Source organism: Plasmodium berghei (genome assembly GCF_900002375.2).
Source record: "Plasmodium berghei ANKA genome assembly, chromosome: 14".
Lineage (NCBI taxonomy): Eukaryota > Apicomplexa > Aconoidasida > Haemosporida > Plasmodiidae > Plasmodium > Plasmodium berghei.
The window spans coordinates 277,915-300,982 of NC_036172.2; the positions used below are offsets into that span (position 1 = coordinate 277,915).

General features: G+C 23.2%; 8 protein-coding genes across 8 annotated transcripts; 2 read left to right on the forward strand and 6 right to left on the reverse strand.

The window, feature by feature from the left end:
- Positions 1–233: 233 nt before the first annotated feature.
- PBANKA_1405700 (DnaJ protein, putative) lies at positions 234–1,151 on the reverse strand (the record flags this gene model as incomplete). Its single annotated transcript, XM_034567376.1, has 1 exon — positions 234–1,151. One exon carries the CDS (start codon positions 1,149–1,151, stop codon positions 234–236), a length of 918 nt encoding a protein of 305 aa, XP_034423879.1.
- Positions 1,152–1,875: 724 nt separating this feature from the next.
- Positions 1,876–3,843, forward strand: PBANKA_1405800 (ATP-dependent RNA helicase DBP6, putative; the record flags this gene model as incomplete). Its single annotated transcript, XM_034567377.1, has 1 exon — positions 1,876–3,843. The coding sequence occupies one exon, from the start codon at positions 1,876–1,878 to the stop codon at positions 3,841–3,843; it is 1,968 nt and encodes a 655-aa protein (XP_034423880.1).
- Positions 3,844–4,123: 280 nt separating this feature from the next.
- Positions 4,124–5,347, reverse strand: PBANKA_1405900 (conserved Plasmodium protein, unknown function; the record flags this gene model as incomplete). The annotated part of the gene is made up of 2 exons (XM_034567378.1): positions 4,124–4,737; positions 4,933–5,347. The coding sequence occupies 2 exons, from the start codon at positions 5,345–5,347 to the stop codon at positions 4,124–4,126; spliced, it is 1,029 nt and encodes a 342-aa protein (XP_034423881.1).
- Positions 5,348–6,145: 798 nt separating this feature from the next.
- Positions 6,146–6,409, reverse strand: PBANKA_1406000 (conserved Plasmodium protein, unknown function; the record flags this gene model as incomplete). Its single annotated transcript, XM_034567379.1, has 1 exon — positions 6,146–6,409. The coding sequence occupies one exon, from the start codon at positions 6,407–6,409 to the stop codon at positions 6,146–6,148; it is 264 nt and encodes an 87-aa protein (XP_034423882.1).
- Positions 6,410–7,759: 1,350 nt separating this feature from the next.
- On the reverse strand, positions 7,760–9,905 carry PBANKA_1406100 (DNA-directed RNA polymerase subunit alpha, putative; the record flags this gene model as incomplete). The annotated part of the gene is made up of 2 exons (XM_034567380.1): positions 7,760–9,654; positions 9,791–9,905. The coding sequence occupies 2 exons, from the start codon at positions 9,903–9,905 to the stop codon at positions 7,760–7,762; spliced, it is 2,010 nt and encodes a 669-aa protein (XP_034423883.1).
- Positions 9,906–12,190: 2,285 nt separating this feature from the next.
- Positions 12,191–15,793, forward strand: PBANKA_1406200 (TOM1-like protein, putative; the record flags this gene model as incomplete). The annotated part of the gene is made up of 1 exon (XM_034567381.1): positions 12,191–15,793. One exon carries the CDS (start codon positions 12,191–12,193, stop codon positions 15,791–15,793), a length of 3,603 nt encoding a protein of 1,200 aa, XP_034423884.1.
- Positions 15,794–16,547: 754 nt separating this feature from the next.
- On the reverse strand, positions 16,548–18,388 carry PBANKA_1406300 (FHA domain-containing protein, putative; the record flags this gene model as incomplete). Its single annotated transcript, XM_034567382.1, has 3 exons — positions 16,548–16,632; positions 16,802–17,021; positions 17,185–18,388. 3 exons carry the CDS (start codon positions 18,386–18,388, stop codon positions 16,548–16,550), a joined length of 1,509 nt encoding a protein of 502 aa, XP_034423885.1.
- A 967-nt stretch (positions 18,389–19,355) lies between these two features.
- Positions 19,356–21,857, reverse strand: PBANKA_1406400 (tripartite motif protein, putative; the record flags this gene model as incomplete). The annotated part of the gene is made up of 2 exons (XM_034567383.1): positions 19,356–21,549; positions 21,724–21,857. The coding sequence occupies 2 exons, from the start codon at positions 21,855–21,857 to the stop codon at positions 19,356–19,358; spliced, it is 2,328 nt and encodes a 775-aa protein (XP_034423886.1).
- Positions 21,858–23,068: the final 1,211 nt, after the last annotated feature.

Consider the following 23,068-nt stretch of genomic DNA (forward strand, 5'->3'; position numbering starts at 1 on the left):
CACATTATGTTAATGTGCCAATAGCCACAGTAGTATGTCTATCCCTAATAAGATTGGTGATAATAATGTTCATTTATTATTCATTTATTTATTAAATCAAAAAATAGTAAATCTAATATTCACTATTAAAAAAAAACATTTACATGGCATTACAAAAACAAATCTAAAAAATATATCATTTGTGGTATCATATACCTATATTTATCATTGTACTGATTAAAAAAACGAATTGATCATTTTTTCCTTCGCTTCTTATATGTATGATTTTCCACATTACTTTTTATAGACATTTTTTTAATTTGTTCTTGTTCTTCTTCTGTTCGTTCTTCTTTTTTTTTACTAATATTTTTATATAAATGAAATTCTTTTTCATTTTTTATATTTTCATTTTTATAGCTTTTCCAACTATTTACTCTTTCGTCACGTCTTTCTGCCCATAATTTTTGTTCCTCTTCTTTTTTGAGTTCTTCTCTTAATTTTTCTTCTTCTTTTTCCTGAACATATTTCAAATTAGCTAGTTTACATTTTTGAGCATATTCAAATTTTTCTTTTTGTTTTTTAAGTAAAACTTCACATTCTTCATTAATCAATTGCTGTATTTCTTTAGTAATTTCATATTCTTCTTCTATATTTAGATATTCATTTATATCATTTTTTTTTTTTTTTAAATTTAATTTTTTTACTATATTTTTTTTTGCAACTTCATAAACACTTTTATATTGTTCCTTAATACCATCTCTCTTTAAATCTTCATATGCTGTGTTTAAAATATGAAACGCTTCATTTGCCTTTTCAAGTTTACATTTATCGGGGTGAATAAGAATTGATAATTGCCTATATCTATTTTTTATAATATCAATATTTATATTTTGATGTATTCCAAGTATTTCAAATGGTGAACTATTCTTATTAGATAATATTCTGTTTATTTCCTTTTCAGCATCTTCCTTTTTTAGCTTATTTGTTTCTTTGGCGATATTTTGATTTGATGAAATGCTTTCAACGTCTTTTAAAAAATCTTCAAATAATTCGTCGAGTTGAGAGTCATTAATATTATCCCCCTCATCATTAGAAGCAGGGTTTTCATTTTTTTCTTCATCATGTTTGTCACTTTCTGAATTTAGGTTACTTTCCTTTGTTTGATTCTCCATATCGATTGTATTCAATTTTGATACTTCATTTTGTATTTTATTTTCAATATGTTCCTTTTCATTCATTTTATTTTCCACACAGCATATCAGTATTCATATATACATTACTTATTCGATAAAATTGGTTTATAAAATATAATATTTTTTTGAAAAAAAAATATATTGTTATATAATAATGATGGTTCTATGAAATGCCCCAAAAAACGATTACAATAAAATTTAGCTTATTTTATTTTTTACATATTACTAAATGGATCCAAATATATGCATATATAGGAGAACACTCAAAAATTAAAACAGTATATTACATATCTATTCATATAAAACTTGAGAAAAACAAATATAATTATAAATATAAGAGTGGTATTGAAAATGATAAAAAAAAAGTCAAAATATGTTCTTATAAATTAGTATTATATAATTTTATAAGGACTCGGTATATATATCATAAAAAAAATATACGGATTAGCAATCATATTCTATGCAGTATAAATGTATGCATATTTTGGTAATTATCATATGTACAGCAAAAAATAAAAGATGAAATATATTAAATGTAGAAGAATGATATTATATGTATATAATTAAAAATGTATACAACAATTAAACTTTCATAAGTATATATAAATACATATTTTTATGGATTTTTTATATGATTAACTAAAACATTATTATATATTTTACATTGGGGAGACAGAAAAAAACGTATAAGGAAATACAGAAAATGTTCCATTCCGTTGTTTTGAATAATAAATATAGTTGCAACAAATTTAAGAATATTTTATTAATTTTTAATGCCAATTTTAAACATTCCATTTTCTCTAATAATGAGAATAAACATATACACAATGTGAGTAAGACTAATAGCATATTTTGTGAAAATAAAAACAAATTTTTAAAGGGCTACACTAATAAAAATATATCATACAGTAAAATTCGCAATAGTAATACTATTAGTAATGAGCAAAGTAACACAAATATTGATACACTGCAAAATGAAATAAGTATTGAAGAATTATCATGCGAAAATAAAACGGTTATAAATCAGGGTATATCAAATACACAGGAAAGTGATAAAATAGGGAAACAAAATAAACTTAATGAGCCAACAAATATAATAAAAGGAAGTATAAATAAAAAAGAAAAATATAATGAAACTTTAATATGGAATAATAAATCTGATGAATATAATATCACAGAACAAAATAAATACAACAAAAAAACAGATCATGATAACAAAAATGTGTCAATAGAAGAAGCAAACGAGATTGATAAAGATATAAGGAAAAGTTTAATAGAAGTTTTTAAATACAAACATTTTACAGATGTTCAAAAAATCATATATGAAAATGTAATAAAAGAAAGAAAAAAAAATGATCTACTTATTCAAGCCAAAACAGGAACTGGAAAAACTATATCATATTTACTTTTAGTAATTGATGATATAATAAAAAATAGAATTATAAGCGTCCATACACTTATAATAGTTCCAACTAGAGAACTAGCAAATCAAATTTATAATGAAACAAAATTATTATTAACTTTTAAAAATAATATTAATGTTTTGACATTAATTGGGGGTGTAAAAAGAAGAGAAGATCAAATAAATATAAGAAGAGTTAAACCAGATATTATTATATGTACTGTAGGAAGATTATTAGATCATTTTGAATGCACGTATTTATTTAATACCTTATTCGAAAACTTAAAAATGTTAATAATTGATGAGGCGGATCAATTATTAAGTCATGGATATCAAAACGACATAGATAGGATATTAACCTATTTGCCACAAAAAAAAAGAAATATTCTTTTATCTGCAACACTATGTCATAATATTAATGAAATACGAAAAAAAATGTGTAAACCAGATTATTTTTTTTTAAATTGTATAAAAGATATTTCAAAACATACTAATGATCAATTAAAACAATATGCTATTTTTCATAAATCTATTGATACAACTATAATTTTATATAATTTATTAGTTGAGCATATGAGATTAAATAAGTTTAATTATAAGATATTAGTTTTTTTCCCAACTGCTCGAGCTACATCATTTTACGCTAATTTATTCAAAAATCAGCTAAAAATATCAGTTTATGAAATACACAGAAAAAAAGAACCTATATATAGGCAAATAACATCAAATAGATTCGCATTAGAATCTGTCGGAATTTTGTTTACATCAGATATAAGTGCAAGAGGAATTAACTATCCAAATGTTACATTAATTATTCAAATAAATTGTGCCATATCAAGAGAACAATATATACATAGAGTTGGACGTACAGCTAGAAGCGATAAGGAGGGTATTAGTATTATTTTATTAAATGAAGCAGATGAATTATTTTATCAGCAAATAAAAGATTTAAATATACAAAAATTAAACCCAAATGAGTATATCCTAAAAAATGCTAATGTATCAAATTATCTAAACACCTGGATGTCAAATACACAGCTATTGTATTTAGCTTATGCATATTATTCATCCTTATTGCGATTTTACAAAACAAAACATACTATACTTAAATTAACTGATGATGAAATCATTGATACAGTTAACAATTCTCTTCTTTCTACTGGCTTAGCTGAACAACCCCATATTTCAAATCAATTGGCTGTAACATTAAATATGCAAAATAATGTGAAGCTTAAAATAAGAAAGAATTTGGACGATTTGTTGTTGTAGAAAAAGTAAAAAGATTAAGGGATTCCGCCAAAAATCCATCAAATAAATATAGAACTCAAAGGAATGGCAAAACGAATCAACTACAACAATGATAAAAACAATAAAATAAAAATGCATCAATCTAAATTATGTTAAAATGAAATGGAAGATCCCTCAAATGAAAATTCTCTTGTGCCATCAAAAATGCATAGAAAGATTGGATTCAAATAATGGAATCACTTTTGCTTCTTGTTCATTAATTCGTTATTTGTTTCATTTTGTTATTTTGTTCCGAAAAACACTAGGCGGCGCGATTGAGTTTGCTATTTCCATATGTGTAAATAATGTTTTTTTCTATAAAAATATATTTTTTTATGTTGTAATCATAGCATATTCCATTAAACTCATTTCCATTAATATAAACCGAATTAACAATTTTTCCATTTATGTTTACTTCTAAAATTTTCCCTTTTTTTTCACACCCACTTAAATCTTTGAGTAAAATTATAAGGTTAATATTATTTGTACAAATATACACAGGTGAATAATTTCCATTTAAATATAAAAAGCACGCTTTCATATACGAATTTCCGTTTTTTATTAATCGTATTATTCGATTTTCTTTAGTTAAGCAAGCATATATAATTGTTTTTTTGTTCTTTTTATATAAACAAATATTATTAATATATGAAATGTTTTCAATATTAATTGGAAGCATTGTTTCGATATCTTTATTTATGTAATATAAATTACTTTTATTTTCTTCCTGCATATTTCCTGAATCAACAATATATAAAATGTTATCTTCTTTATCATACACCAAATTATTTATTCCTTTAAATATATGGCCTTCAAACTCGTCAGTATATATCTCCATTTTTTTGTCCTTATTTATGAGCATCAACCCTCGGGTTACTATGATATCGAAAAAGAGAATCAAAAGAAAAACATATATGCTAAAATATAAACATTGTATAATGAATCGACTATATTGCTCATAAAAATATACATATACCGAAATATCTAATAAATCGTATTAATCATATTATGTATATCTATATTATAATAAAATATTATATTATAATGTGTGCAGAAAAGCGTATAAATTACCTGGGTCATATATATAGAAATTATAATCGTTATCTGATGATAAACATTCTGATGTTAAATCCATATTTACGTATACTTCCTTTTGTACATGGAATTTATTCTTATGTTTTTTTACATATTTTTCAATTATTTCATTATTTTCAACATCCAAATAATCTTCATCACTATCTACTGTTCCTTCTGACGATGTAGAAAAATTGCTATTTTTATCATCCCTTTTGGAATTTATTAATATAAACTTAAGCATATCACCATTATCTGAAGTAACACATAACGATCCCTCAACATCTATACATGGTGAATACAAACTATAATCATTTTCATAAAGTATTTCTATATTTATATATTTTTTATTTTTCAAATCATCTATATTAAATGAATTATTATAATTTATCATATTATCTGAATTGTCCATTTTTTACATTCGTTTCCTAATATATATTTTTATTATTATATTGCGTAATATTCTAAAATTTATTCTTACGAAAAAAAACAAAAATATATATACATACACAATCTTAGACCCGCAATTATAAGGATATTCAAAAATAATATTTCATATATAAAAGTGGATAGATACAAATAATACATCTTATGTTTACATTTTTTTTCTGAATCATAATACAATAATCATTGTTCAAATACCCATTTTAAATAGGGTGCATGCGACTGTGTACAAGTTATTTCATATTCCTAAGAAATTCTAATAATAATATTAGCTTTAACAGTATATTTTCTCCACGTTTTTTCTTTTTTTAATTACTGTCTTTTACTGTACTTATTTAGAATAACCAAATATTATGGAAAAAAACGACGTAATAATAGTATTTTTAGAGATATTAATTATAATTATAAAGGTGCAAATTAGTAAAAAAAAAAAATATATATAATATTTCTATGAATATTATCACACGCAAAATATTATATGAATTCCAAAATATAACATTGTTATTAATCCTGGCGAACTATTAGTCACATAAAGCCAATATTTTAATTCATCAAAATTAAAAGCTTCAAAAATAAAATATAATAACACGCACTTATATATAATATAAAATATCAAGAATTGTATATAATAATAATATTCAAAATATAAATGTATTTTTAGTCTCACTTTTAGATTAATTATAAAAACTTACGATATAAGAAATAATAAATAAAATTGTGGTTTAACTCATTTAATTAAAAAAATATATTTTCTCTTTTTTGTCTTTCAATTTTTATAATATATTTTTTTATGAAAATCAACATCGCTATATGTTCTTAATATATACATTTTTTTACGAATATACGAATCTGAAAAATATCTTACTTCGTCATCATATTTTTTTTTTTTTTTCCTTTTTTTTTTATTCTGAATATTTCCCTCATTTTGGTGATCGGCATTCCCATTTTCGCTATTTAACCCCACCAAACTTAATATAGAATCTTTATGTGTATAAAATAAATAAGAGCAAACTGAGATCAATGTTAACATTTTTATATATTAATATTACTTATAGTTGACCCCTTTTTCCTATTCGATAATTTGAAAACAAAAACAATGATAAAGACATATCCATGTGCTTATAACATCCATTAGGTCTTCATATACACACATATATACTGATATTATTTGTTCATTTATTCATGAACTTATATGTGCAAATTACTCTTTCGTTTTTCAAATGAATGGAGAATTGCTATTCTTTATGAGTTTTTTAAATTACCTTCTACAATCGATACTTTAAACTATAATAAAAAATTTATATTGCATTTGTACCCGAATATAACTAAAGAAAAGTTTTAAGGAGGTAACATTTAGAACAAAATATATTTATAATGCATTTTATATGTATATATTAATTTATATTTTGGCAAATATCAGTGTGTTTTCTTTATAACGCAACCAATTTTATTATAATGCAACACATGCTAATTCAACATTTCCAAAATATATAAACAAACGAAAAAAACCAAAATTATTTATAATTTACTCAAAAACAAAATATATATTCAAATTAAAAATATAATTTTTTTTACATCGCATATTATATATATAATATATATAACATGTAAATTAAATTTTGAATTATTAAAATGTATACATAATTTTTCTTATTTTATTTTTAATGTTGTAATTCCCACATATAAACATTATTTACTTTTTTATACTAAAAATAATTTTATTACCTCTGTAACATGTTTAAAATTTTGGTATATATTTAAAAAATAATTAAATATATTTTTATTGAAATTTTGCATATTAAAAGTCTTTCAAGTATATTACTAAACAAATATAAAATAAAAACGTAATTAAACAATAATAGAAAAACAATACAGCTACAGCGAATTTAAACATATACGCATATTTTGATGATTGGCAATATTTATTTATTCGCATAAATGAGTATAAAACCATTTGTCTCAAAAAACAAACTATGTATAAAACACCAAAAAATATGTTACAAAAGGTCTAAATTAACAAAATTATATGCATATATATATTTTTTTTTAATTATTAGTAGACATATAACCTCCTTCACTGTATAAAAAAATATATTTATATGTGTGTGTTTTTTAAAATTGTTTATTTTGACACATTTTTTTTCTCAATTTATCCACATATAAATGGATATATTTTATAGTCATTATCAATGAACAATAAAATATTGGTATCTTCATGTAAATTAATAAAAAGCTTCATCGTTTGCTTATTTACATAAAATTTTGTTTTTCTTTAAAAATAGTAACACAAAAAAATTAATACCGATTTTCAGTGATAATTAAAAATATGGTATTCTATTAGGACAATATTAAAGCAATACTTCTGCTTAGCACCAATGTTTCAAATTCCTTCGTCATAAATTTCTTCGTGGCCTATATGGGGTGTCTTATCGAGTGGCCTTTCTATGACCCATCTTGGCGGATTCATATTTCTCTCGGATTTGTCTACTGGCCAATCTAGCAAACAATCATGTCTTTCATCATCTGGTATAATTTCTCCTTCTTCTGTAGTAGGACCTTTTTTGATTTGCTCTCTTCTCTTATTAATTTCCATCTGCATTTTTTTTTTCTTTTGCCATAAAATTTCTCTTTCTTGTTTTGATTGTTCGCTCTCTGGATCAATGTTATATTGCCTATGCACGTCTTTTCTATATAGCCAATTTTTGGTTTCTTCAACTTCCTCTAAAGTACTTTTGTACTTATTCCATGGCACATCGGTATATCTTTCTTTATCCATATAAAATTCAGGATTTCGGAATTCTTCTTCTACTGATCCATCTTCACATGAATGACAATTATTATGCAAAGCATTTTCTATATATTGGAAATTTTCTGACATATAATCAATAGTTTTTAAAAGTGCTGTTTTCGGAGTTATTGATCCATCGGTGTGCATTTCGACAATGTTAATTTCGCCTAAAATATCTAAATTAATTCCTCGTCTTTGCCCAGTAAAGCCAAAATACTCTACAGGTGTACAACTACTACAAAAATGAATAAAATTGTCTTTACATATATCTCTATTTCGTGATTGAGATCCATATTCTGGCATTACATATTCTTCTATACTTTCTATCTTGACATCCATTTCTAAATAACTTCCGGCGGCAACATAACATATATACTGATTTTTATTAATAATCTCAATATTTTTTGGTAATTGCATATGACCTGCTACAACTATCATTGGGCCTTTTATTCTAAATTTCCCAATTATATAATTATTCATATCTGCATTTTCTGGGACATTTTTAAATGTTATTTGCCTTAAATTTTGTGATAAATCAAAAAAATTTTCTCGAACACCAACTATGCAATAATATTCATGTTTCATACCAGGTATTCTTAAAGCTGTAACCCTACCACCTTTTAAATGTTTTATTGCAACTCTTCGAAATGCATTTAAAAAAATAGGAGATAATTCAACTTCGTGTGAATGCATAAAGAAATATGTATATGATCTCCCTTGATGATATTTTACTGGTTGAATTTGTTTAAATTTAAACCCAAATGTTTTAGGACCTCCTTTCTTTGCATCAAAATATGTATCATCTAATAAATCTTTATCTAATTGGTACGAATCAATTATTGGTTTTGTTTCCTTGCATAATTCATCAAAATATTTATTATATGTATTAAAATCATATACTTCTGGTTCATAATCCATAGGCTTATCTTCAAATACATTTCCACTTTCATATACATATGGGGGTAATCCACTTTTTTCTCTCTCTATTTTATCAGCTTTATCCATATCTATTTCTATTGAATCCTTTTTTATTATTTCATTATCATAAACATTGTACCTATGTCTATCTGTTACTTTATTTTCCGATTCTATTATTTTTCTGTCATCATTATTTAATCCTTCTGTATCAAGTAATTTGTCATAATTTTCATCAGTTATATTTGAATCTTCGCTAGTTATATTATCATAGTCAGTGTCTCCATCCCCTTCATATAAGGCGTTGAATCGATGAAAATTGTTTGACACATTTTCGTTGTCAGTAATATCATTTTCAATGTCATCATCACTTATAACATCACTAGAATTACTCATGCTATCATTGTTAGAACTATTTTTGTTATTTAACCATTCAGTTTTTCTATCATCCTTATTTTCGCTGTCTAGCCAAACTAAATTATAAATATTTCTATTCCCAAAATTTCGCGCTTTTCGCTTTTCATTTTTATAATAAGGTCTAAAATTCCTATTCTTATTTCTCGTATAATTATCTAAAAAATGTAAAAAAAATTGTAAATCACATAAATGCACAAGCTATGCAAATATATAGCTACATAAACATGTAGCTGTTAAATAAAACTACATGGAGGAATCATAATATTTATATTATCTTATTTTCACTATTACGGCGCGAATGATCACTGTGGATAGGCAAAAACGATAGTCTTTTATTTCCCGAAATTAAGGAATAAGACGAATAATTACAGGCCGTAATAAACAGAAAAAACAACAATAATAGCATTATATTTTACTTATGCGCTTCACTCTCGTGCTTATTTTGTTTTATTATTTTATTTTAAATATATATGTTTTCAATAATATCCACTTTATGCTAGGACTAAAAAATTTATCCACAATATTCATCTTACTATGCATTTAAGAAAATACATATAAATTAACACAAGGCAATACTAAATGCATATTATTTGTTTTTTTTTCCAAATATACCAAAAAAAGATAAAAGAAAAAAATACTTTCTTCTTTTGCTGTCAAAGCATTTTTATTTTCCTCAGAAGCATAACCTTATATTATGCTATTAAGCACTAATTAATTTATAAAATGCTCAAAGTGTAATACATAAGAAATATATATATTATTTTCCATTCTTACGTATAAAATATATCTTGCATTTGTTTATATGTGATGTCTTTAATGTATTTGCGCCATACATAATAGTACAATTATTACTATGATTACGTGGCAAGTGAATACACCCAATTGGAGAACGAACTAGTTTGTTCTAATTATTTGTGAAAAAAAAATTTTTATTTGTATATCAAACTACACTTAAGTATTAAATTAGCTAAATATATGAACTAAATTGATAAGATAAATTACAAGTTCAATTGGATTTTAATAAATTTTATTTCCCTGCCCTTGATCAATTATGCATTCTTTAATTTATGAGAAACGACAGTTTATCCTCAAACAAGATTAATTTAAGATAGCAATTCTAAATTTTATTATTGCAAAAAAGTTATAAATTATAAGCATAACAATATGCTATTTACAAATATATATGCAACATATATCTATATTTCTAATATATTTATAAAATTTCTTGGACTGTGTTGGCATTTCGCCATTCTTGTATCAATCAATTATTATTTTATCATTATTTGGGACTTGTTTATTGTTGTTTTTATATTGTCTTAAGATTACTTATATATTGGTTTATTATTGTTATGTACCATCACCCCAATACAAAATTTTATATTCTATATCATGTATTGTTATAACTTTGCTTTTTATTTTAATTTTGTTATATTTTCGCTTTTTCCTGCTTTTTTTGTTTTGTTTTTTTTACAATTCTATTATGTATTTTTTTCCTTATTTTTTATTCATCATAATATATTTTTCCCTATAATATTGGATGTGTGCATAAAATTAGAAAAAAAAATAATATTAAATTGTTTTTATTTTTTTTCTTTCATTTTTGATTTTATTTTATTACCTATTAATTGACTACTATTTTTTTCTATTTTTAACATAAAAAAAATAATAACTATAAAAAAAATACAATTTCAATTATTTATTTTATAAATAAATAATTATATATACACAAATGCATTTATTAATTTTATTGTTTTGAGGGTTCTTATATTAATGCTAACCCATTTCGAAAATTGAATATTACTTTATTATATACATATTCATTTATTTACCATTTATATATTTTATAAATAATGATTTTTACCATTTAAACGTTTTATACTATCGATGAGAAACTTAAATATTTTTTATAATACATATTTTATTTTGCACAAATCCTAAAGAATAAAGTTTATAGTTAAAAATATGTAATATAAGTTTTTTTTTTTCGTGGGGAAGCCTATTTTAAATTAAAAAAATATATTATATATCCTTTTAATTATATAATTATTTTTGCTAATGACCACGAATTAAGGGTTTATATATATGTTTTTTTTTCATAAAATTTAATGATATGCATGTTATGTATATTATCAATTGTTAAGCGTATCACCAATGAATATATACGTAATTTATGTCTCTTATTGATTGAAATGATTAAATTCCCATACTAATATGTTAAGATTTTCCCAAAAGTGGCTAATTATTATATTATCTTCAATGAAATGATCAAATGTAATTTATTGTTGTGTTTTGTTTTCTTTAATTCCAGAGTAATACACAAACAGTACTGTATCCCATATAGAGAAACCAGTTAATTTTATTTATATACATTTTTAACTTTTAATGAGCAATTGTTTTTCTAAAAAAAATAAACACAAGAATAAGGTAAAGCAGTACCAAAAAACGAGCATAAATTTCCTGTATTTCCATTTTAAGGAAACATTTAATGTTATTTTATACACGATCAAATCGTAAATATTAAAAATTTTGAAAATCCTGAGTTATTATAAATAGTTGTTCGTTTTAATGCATATTTTCGACTGAATTACATATATTTCTTTGTCGAAAGTTTGTGCCTATGCGCAATATATAATTCAATCAATACTATTATAAGAAAAGAAAATACTTAGATCTATATGTCAAAAATAAAGAATGGATATCGGGGGAATCAGAAAGCGAAAGGATGCAAAAGATAATAAAATAAATTTAACGACACAAAATAATATATATAATAATAATGTGGTAATAAGTGATAGAAATTTAAACGTAAGCAATTTCCCAAAGGAAAATAATTCAAATTGGAAATATAATGAAAATACAGGAGGGGGAATGCCATCACGTCTTGAAAGAAATTCATCTGATGGAAAATTTAAATTTGGAAAAAAAAAGTCAATGAAGTTATTCAACAGTTCAAATATTACCGCATTATCAAATGCTTGTATTAAATCATTTAATAATTTAATGAGCAATATTAATAATTCAAATAATAGTAGTAACTATAATGGAGGTAATAGTTTTAATGGAAGAGGTTCATCACGATTTTCATTAGATAATAAATCTTACGATAAACAAACAGGAGCTGGGCATTTTTCAAAAGGGGTAAGCTATTTGAGCAATATGACAAATGCCAAAAGTTTTTTTGGTAAAGATAACAACAATAATGGAAAAGATGATTTTAATTTTTTCCGTAATTATGAAAACAATGTATATAACAATAGAAACAGAAATAGTGAAGGAATAAATGCTTATGGCAGTAATAATAATAATAATAATAATAACTCATATGGAAATAATGCAATAAATAAAAGTAACATAAGTACTTATAGTAACAATGGCTCTAAAATATCAAATACGAATAGCATTAATAGCTCAAATTTAGAAAATTTTTTAAATAATAAAGAAATATTAAATGAAAAATATCAAGTAAAAGGATTTGGCAATAATCACATGAGTGAAATAAATAATTTAAGGAATATAACAAGTGATGAAACATATTATATATGTCTTGATAATCTATTAAGAAATCATGGAAATATTGACTCAAATGAGATGCTAAAATACAATGATAAAAATATAAACTGTTTAAATGATATAATATTTTTAGATATATATAGAGCATATAATGTATTAACATATATGCAAGAAAAAGTAAATATAATAATTTATACGATTAAAATTATTGGAAAAAAATTAAAAAAAAAACATGTGCCTGAAGAAGTAGTTATATCCTTAGAATTTTTAAATTTCTGTGTTAAAAATTTAGGATTATTTTTTATAAGATTTATTGATGAAAGCTTTATGAAAAAGATAAGTGCATTATTAAAGACAACCACATTAAAAAAATCAATAACAAAAAATGTTAAATCAAAATTATCAAAATTTCTTATCGTTCCAATAATACACCCTGGAGTCGCCACAGATCCAAGACTTCATTTTATAAAAAGAAAAATATTATTTATGCTACAATTATGGCATGATTCATTTATACTATACCAACATATAGCTACAACATTTTTTATGGAATATAGAAATTTAAAAGAAAAAGGAATTACATTTCCTATAATAAAAAAGTCAGAGAAATTTTTTGTAAAAAATGCTGAAAATTCACCATCCTTTTCGGATGATAATATTTTACATGAGTTACCATTAAATTTAGCACAAATAAATAATATTATTAGAATTTTAAAAGAAATAAAAAATATGGATAGTAATGATAGTGAAAAATATAAATGTATAAATGTCATATCAAAGTATTCAGATCAAATTTTACTCAGTATCAATAAATTATCGGATTACAAAGGAAATATTAATATTTCTGTTACTTTGAATTCACTACTTTATATTAATGATCAAATTTGCATTTTTGAAAAAATGAAAATTGAGAGGGAAAAAGAAACGGAATTCCCAAAAGATAACGAACAACAAATGAGTGATGAAAAACAATCAACAAAAGAAAAATACAAAAATAGAAAAGAAAAAAAAAAGAAGAAAAAAAATACATTACCAAATATGAATGAAATAATTTTTAACAAATTTGATCCATGGAATACAGAAAATATACCAACAAATGATAAACCAGGTAGTGATAATAATGATATGATAGGAGTAAATGATGAATTATTTTTTAATAATAACGGCTTGGTTGATAGATTTAACAAAATGGTTTCTGCTGAAAATTTCCCAGAAAATCGAAGTTCTAATACGATTAATAATAATAATAATAATTCCATGAATAATTCAAACATCAGTTTAAATAGTAATGAAAATGTTTTTTCTTTTTTTTCCCAAGAAAAACCAATAAATGAACCTACACAAGCGAACAAAAGTAACGAAATAGATGATATATATAGCGTATTTAACGAGCTTAAATTTAATGACGAAAAAGAACAAGAAACGTTTAATAACGATAACAAAAATTCCAACAATTATATGCCACAACTACACCAAGATAATTTTATTCATAATAATGTTTTAAATGGTCAAGAGTTACAAGCAGTTGCCATTAAAAATCTGCCCATTATTATTGACAACACAACTCCTAACATAATGAGGGAAAATAATTCAGAAAAAAAGAAGATTGATAAAAAGGAATCGATATTAGAAGATCAATTAGATTATTTATTTACAAATAAAAATGAAATTAATAAAAATAAACTTCAAAATCAAAAAAACCAAAGTAATAAAAGTAATTATAATAGTGCAGAAATAACAAATAATAACTTGGACATACTAAATATTGACAATATTATACAGAACAATTGGAATGGCTCAATAAATGTTGAAAAAAGTCATATTAATGACAATAGCCATATTTTCCATAATGATATACCTGAAAAAATTAAAAACTCAGAAAGTATGAGTAAAATTGTCTCTAAAAATTCAATTCCTATTGATGATATTGACAATGATACGATAAACATTGGAAAGAGTAATGTAAATTATGATATTGAAGATAAAATTTACGAAAATTTAACTTTTTCAAGTAAAAACAGTGAACAGAGTAAAGGCAGAAAAAATAGTAATAATATGGGATTTATCCCCGATAAAGAAACCGAAAATGTTATAAATAATATACAAGAAGAGAGAGACAGCAATAATAACAATAAAAACTATGATGATATTTTTGAAGCATTTGATTTTAATTTGAATGATAATAAAATAACTTATCCAAATGTATCCGATAAAAATATTCATATTTTGGACGATATGAGTAAAATAAATGTCAATTGCACAGAAGAAAATGATAATGTGTTAAAAACAGATAAAAAAGACAAAAATGACAAAATAAACACACAAAAAGATTGCACGTCTTTTAGTGATGAATATAATGGCAAAACTGTCAATCAAATTCATGACCCAAAAGAAGACAAATTAACAAATTCCGAAATAAAACAGAGAGAATCTAACATATTAAATAGTCAAGAAGAAAACAAATATAATAAAATAGCAAATAAAAATAATGATAGTAAAGAAAATATGTTAGACAATGATAATCAATTACCTCTTAACAATTTAAATAAAAAAAATTCTGTGAATAGTGTTAATATGAACAAAGATGGCCACAATGACAAAAGTAACAATATTCATAATGAAGATAACGATATAAGCCTGAATTTTCATAAAAACCAACAAAATTCCAAAAATGATCAAGACTCAGACGATATAAATATTGATGATATCGATGAAATAACAAAAGCTATAGACGATTTAAATTATAACTTTGAAAATATGAATATTTATAAATATGATAATTAATTATGTGTTTATATCTTATAAAATAATTTAATATATTCCTTTGCGTTGTAAATAGTTAAATAAAAGAGGTGGAATTTTTTCTCAATTTATACATAAATATTTATTGCATCGTTATTAATTGATTTTTCTTTGTTCGTCTATATGTTTACCTTTTTTTTGTATGAAGAAAACGTTTTTAAATATTGTTCAAATTTTTATATTCATATTTATTGTGCTTAACCATTTGTGTGCATAATTTTTATCTCCGATGAAGTTATTTGAATTTTTTTTATGTATAAAAAAACATTTTTCAAATTAAAAAAAATAATAATATGGTTTTTAATAACATATAAAAAAATGTTAGTAGTTACACTTACTGTTGTCAATTTTTTTTATTAATCTTATGGAATTATTCAAACGCCATGATGTTTCCTACGTCCTTTTTTATGTTATTACACTTAGCTCGAAAATATAGAATAACGTACGCTCTATAAACTCAAGCGTTTCGTATGAGCATAAGATTTGTTTTAATCAAATATACAAGTTTACATATACATAAATATATAACAATTGTTAAATGTAAAAATTTTCCATAACATCAAACACATATATAGCATGCAATGTATCAATATTTTAGACACAAAAAAGTAAATATTCATAAGCTGCTAATTAAAAATACTTAAAAAAATATTTATACCATATTAATATATTTATAATTATATATGAAAATATTTTTATTATTTTCCTATTTTTTGTCTGAGTAGGAAATTGAAAATTATTCATTTGTAGGCGCTTCATACGAATCATAAAGTAAAACATATTCCCTTCCTGAACTTCCAAATCTCAAGAGATCTGTTTCTCTATGAAAAACAAAACAAAATTATATATTTATATACTATATTTTATTAAAAAATAAAATATCATAAATCGTGCCAAAAGAATATTTTTCATACATTCATGTTTGTGCGAATATATACACAATTATATAAAACATATTTTATTTCCGTTATATCTAAATTTTAAATTCACCTTAATTCGTAAAATTTATTTGGATCAATTTTCTCGTTATTCAAATATGATCCATTTGTGCTATTGAGATCAATAAGGAAAGGCAAAATTTTATTTTCATGTTTCTTAAATTGAATAACAGCATGCTGCTTTGATATACTTATATTCCTTAATATTATATCTGCCACTAATTCGTCTTTCCCAATTAAATAGTAGGGCTTCTCATGAATACGCAATATTTCTGTAAAGTGATAAATCCCAGTAAAAAACATAAGCGTTTGTACTAATAAATTGATTTTTTCAAATAAACTTATAATAAACATATATTAATTTTTTATACGATTATATATGCATTAATTGGTACAATTATTTTTGTAAAAGATGCATTTTTTTAATTTTATTACCATGAGGCTCGTCCGTGGAGGTATTTAAAAATACATATAATCTCCATTTTTTGTCTGGAAATTCAGAATCTATGCTTTCTGTATATTTCAATTCCACACCATTTTTATAATCCTTGTTTTGTGCTAATAAACCTGATGGGTTGAAATTTTGCCCTTCTCGAACATTATTATCAGAAGTTATATTTTTTTTTTCATTTGGTTTTTCCATTTCTTTATCATTTTTTGAATTATTATTATTGTTTTCATAATATTCGATTTTGTTGTATTCATCATTGGTATAATTGTTTTGGTATTTATCATCCTTATCCCCGTTTCTTTCATTGCTGTCTTTGAAACTTTTTTTTTTTTCTTTTCTAAAATATTCATCGCTACTATTATCATATCGGCTAGTTTTTCTTTTATCATGCTCTGATACATTATCATCATATTTCCTATATTTATTTTTATTGTCTTTGTCATGCTTTTTATTACCATCATAAAAATCATTATATCTATTTTTTGAACAACTATCTTTATAATTATTTTTACTACGATTTTCTTTTTCAAATCGTTTATATTTATAATCAAATTTTCCCTTTATTTCCCTTTCATGTATATCTCTTATGTTTATTTGTTGCCCATCAAGTTTTTCTTTTTTATTTTTAAACCTCCTATTATTCCAATATTCATAATCCGAATTATTATCTTTTTCTCTTTCGCCAATATGGGAGTGTTTACGCTTAACATGACGTTTTTTATATTCACTATCGATGCTGTTATTACTATACCGCTTTTCTATACTTTGACTGTCGGAATTTTCATCACTATATGAACTATCTTTAATATGTTTCTTTAATTTACTATTAGTATATTTTTTACCATATTCTATACTTATATCCCTTTTTTTTTCCCTATAATCTAAATTTCTGTTCATACTTGATTTTCTAGTATCATTACGACTTTTTTTTTTAGTATCAATTTGATTTGTTCTCTCACGAGATAATTTTCTTTTATCGTATAAACGATTTCGATTATTATAAGATTCTTTTTTTTTTTTCAAATTCTTTTTTATTTCTCCTGCACTTGAAGATTCTGATAAGGAACTTTTTTTTGATTTATTACTGTCTGAATCATAGCTTTCAGATTTTTTCATCTTTCTATTTTGCTCTTCAAGTATTTGTTCATTGTCAATACTATTTGAATTTCTTATGTTATCGTTATGCATTTTTAAAACAAATTACAATAACTATCCTCTATATATCTTATTAAAAGTTTTAGTCATCATATCCTTAGTTTTCATCAATTTGATGCGCAATAATACGCGCACAGTATTTGGATATGTCATATATAAAGTGTGCACTTATATTGTATAAATAGTAATATATATTTACCTGTTTATTTTATATGTTTGCTTGGTTATTTGCTCTTTAGATCGAATTAGAGGGGGCGTTTATATTTTATTTTCTTTTTCCAATCGTCATTTATATTTCCATTCCTTTTTATATTTTTTTTCACTTTATTAAATCAGTAAAATTTTGCGCCTGTATCATTTTATTTTTACTATTTTTTTTAATGCATTGATTTATGTGCAAAAACAAAAAAATTATAATAAATATTTTTTCGAATTTAATTTATATTTTTGGATATAAAAAAAAAATAAAGCTGGAAAATGGTAAAAATAAGCAATAGTAACGGTAGTCGTGGCAATAGCTATAATAGAAAAAACAATCGAAATAAATATTAATTTTTTTTTTGCATTCATTCAACTTTTTTATGTTATAAATTTACATTTATTTTTAAATTTATCATAACTATTTTATATTATATTTCCATATTACAAAAAAATAAAAGGGTTTACTTTTGAAAGTTTAACTTTTATAAACCTACCAAATAAATTTCCAATTTTAATGAAACAAATATCCATGTATACACATACATAGTTAATAAATTGTAGTGGAAGTTGTGTCCACATACATGCACATAAAGGTATTATTGTAAACAAATATTTATTTGAATAAAAAATTTGCCAACAAAATAAAGAAAAATAACAAATCGATACAAACTATATACATCAGGAAGGCAAATTCAGAAAAAGGGATAAAACTCTATGTATAGAAAACACACGATGACGTATGCGTATATGGAAATTTTATGCGCATTTTTCATAATTCATTTTTCTTAAAAAAATGAGATTATTTAATAGATGGGGCTAAAAAGTTTGAGGATAAAAAAACTTGTAAATGCTTAAGATAACTAATTATTTGAGAAGTATATAAATCCATGTAAAAAATTTTACTTTCTCGTATTTTTGATAAATCTTCTATAGGTTTAAAATCTTTATTTAGAATAAGAGTTCTGTCTATTATATTAATATTATTATTATAAAATTTAATTAAATCAATTGGGTTTTTTTGAAATTTATTCGCTCTGATTATGCTTATAGTATTCTCAATATCATCATATTTGGAATTTAATAGTTCGACATAGTCTAAATTGTCTTTTTTGAAATTTTCCATATATGTATCAAGTTGATTAAATATATCCTTTTCCATTTTATGCATGTTATTAATTATGTAATTTATTTTACTGCTTATATTATAATAGCATTCGCTTAATATTGAAGACCAATCATTTCTAGTATCTTCAAGAGATTCATAAAAATTTACTTCTAAATCATTTATTAATTCATTAATAACTTCATTCCATTGAATTAAATAATTATTTAAAACTGTTATAAAAGCTGCATTTATATTTTCTATATTACATTGAGAAGTATGTATACCGTTAATAGCACATTCTGAGCAAAAACATTTAGTACAACAAGTATGGCAAAAATATTGTATAGGATAATTATAATGATGATTGCATCTTATATTTTCAATACTTGTAAAGGTTTTATTAGCAATTATATCATTATTTAACGAAGGATTTCTTATTTCTTTTTTCTTTTTTTTTATGGATTCCATTTTTATATTTTTTATACATATTTCTCCATCATCACTATTACACGAATTTAATGAACTTTCACTAGAACTAATATCAACTCGAGAAGAAGTTTCATCATTTGAAAATACACATATACTTTCTTCTTTGTTCATATTTCCTATTTTATTTTTTTTTCCTTTTTGTAAGCTCGTCCATTCCCTCTTTTGCAGCATTTTTGTTTCTCCATTTAAATGTTCACCATATTTTATTTTAGATCCATACATATTTTTTTTGCGCATTCGTCTATTTCCCTTTTTTTTTTTTTTTTTTAAAAAATTTGCACCTAAGTCACTAATAGACCCAAGTGTCCCATCTATTGTTGAATGCACACTGTCATAACTACTTCCATTTTTCATATTTTCCACTAAATTATTTAGTTTGTGTGAAAGTTTTATATTATTATCTTTTTTGTTTTTCTTTTCCATTAGTTTTTTCTGTTTTTCATAGAAATATTTTTCATCATAATTATCAAAATCAGAATCGTCACCCCCTTCCACTTTAAAATTCCCTATCTTATTATTTCTCTTTTTTTCATCGTCTTCTGAAAAATGTCCATCAAAACTATCTCGATCTGTATTATCAATAATTTCAATATCTTCTTTTGTTATATTTAAAAACATTTTTGGAGGTTTTACTAATTTTTTAAGATTTATAATTTTTTTATCTATTTTATAATAATCATGGGGTGTAATTTTGCTATTCATGCCATTTGGCGTATTTATTTCATGAATATTATTACAACAATTTTCACACAAATATTCAATGCAATCATTACAGTATATTATTGCTTCACTAAATGAGCATATATTACATATATATGAATATCTATCAAGGTCGTCTGCATATTCTTCAAGATAATTATATTTATTATTTGAAACTGCCAATTGTTTTAATTTATCATTTTTTAATATCCTGTTATTTGGCATATCATTACTATATGATTCATCATATTCTAAACTTAGTTGTTTAACACAATTTTCGGTCAACCCTTTTATTCTTTTATTGTTATTTCCAATTAAATTAAAATAAAATGTATGAATATTTAAAACATCAGATGAAAATAACCCAACTTTTGTCAAAAGTTCAAGAGTATCTATCGTAAGCTTATTTTTAATATTACATATATTGCATGTAACATAGCCTATTTTTTCCTTTTTTAATATATCTTCTATTTTATCATTATTAATTTTGTCTATTATATCTATGCAATTTCTAAAACTCTCATTTATTTTATAATTTACTTTTTTTTCTTCTATAATTTTTGCACTAGAGCATGCTTTCATAAATTTATCATATTTATCTTGTAGTTGCATACTTGCGCATGTTAGACACATTAAATGTTTACATGAGCATATCAGGACATCTTCCACTTTTCTGCTACAGTATGCACACCTATATATTCTAAAAAATGGGAGAAAATGTGTATGTATCAGTAATGAATAAACATTTTTTCATCGAAACAGAATTATCATATGTACATATTCATGTGAACATATATAACAAAGTTGGAATATATTAAACGTAAATATATCATTTGCGCATATTCCCATAATTTTATAATTGCATAAAACTTACTTATTATTTTGAGTTTCGCATGATTCACTTATTGTATCTTCTTTACAAATTTGGGTGTTCCCATTTTCAAAATCGCTGAATCCATTTTCTTCCTCTGAATTTATATCATTATTTGATGAGGAAATGATGTCCATCTTTTCTGCTTACATTTATTATTATATTAAAATGTATAAGATATTAAAATATTAGGATAAAATTACCAAACGATAATGCTACAAAGCAAAATGGAGAATAATCATAATATTGAACAAATTAATTATGAATAAAAATATAAATTACCATTATTTTAATTTTACGAAGAACAAAAAAAATTGTCGGCAAAATTTGTCGATCTTTTTTTATTATTTTTTACGCAAAAAATAATTGCCTACTGCTCCAAATACCAAAGAATATACAATGCTAAATTTCCAAAAATAGTGCCATTAAAACAATCGTATTATAAAAAATAAAATGCATATATCAATTTTTTCTATCAACAAAATATTTATAAAATATAAATAGAAAATATTTCTATTTCGTATTTATTTTTCCAAAACATATGAATATTTTTTTATGTAACATTGTGTAAAAAAGAACAAATGATATGTGTATTTTTTTTTGTGGCTGTGTGTGTATTAAGGGTTGAAATCATACAATCAAATTTATATAATAAATAGTAATATTATATATTGTATGCACATATTATATGTGCATAAAGGATAGGAATACGCTTATTTTTTTATTTGTCTTTTATGGAATATTTGTGATGTTTTTAATAAACAATGAAATAATAAATGTTGTATAAAATATATATAATTTTTATATTCCATTATTGGAATATTTCTTATTTATGAAAGATTTATGATATATTTTAAAAATAAATATATTCATTAAAAGTTACCTCACATGCTAACTGCAAACATATTTACGTTTGTATTGGAACCCTATTGTCTTTTTGTTGTTTTCCTAGTATTATGATTACAATCTATTATTCTTTCAGTTAAATGCTTACCATTCATCATAAAAAGATAAAAAATATTTTATTTGTCATTGTAGTATTTATTTTTAAGCAAACAATTATCACAATAAAATGGTAATATAATAATATGTTGCCAATTTATATTTGGTTAAACAAGATACCTAATTTCAAATTTTACTTTCTTGCTTGCATATATGCCAATTAATTTTTTCCAAATTATATCTTTTTTCTTAAAATATTTTATTCACATCATTTATAAGGAAGAATATTTAACATTATGTCTGTGATATTTTATATTTGCATATATTAGCATAAGCTTTTATATTCTATTTATTTACCATATATATCCTTTTACCAGTTGAAAAAAAATTCAAACCATATATACTA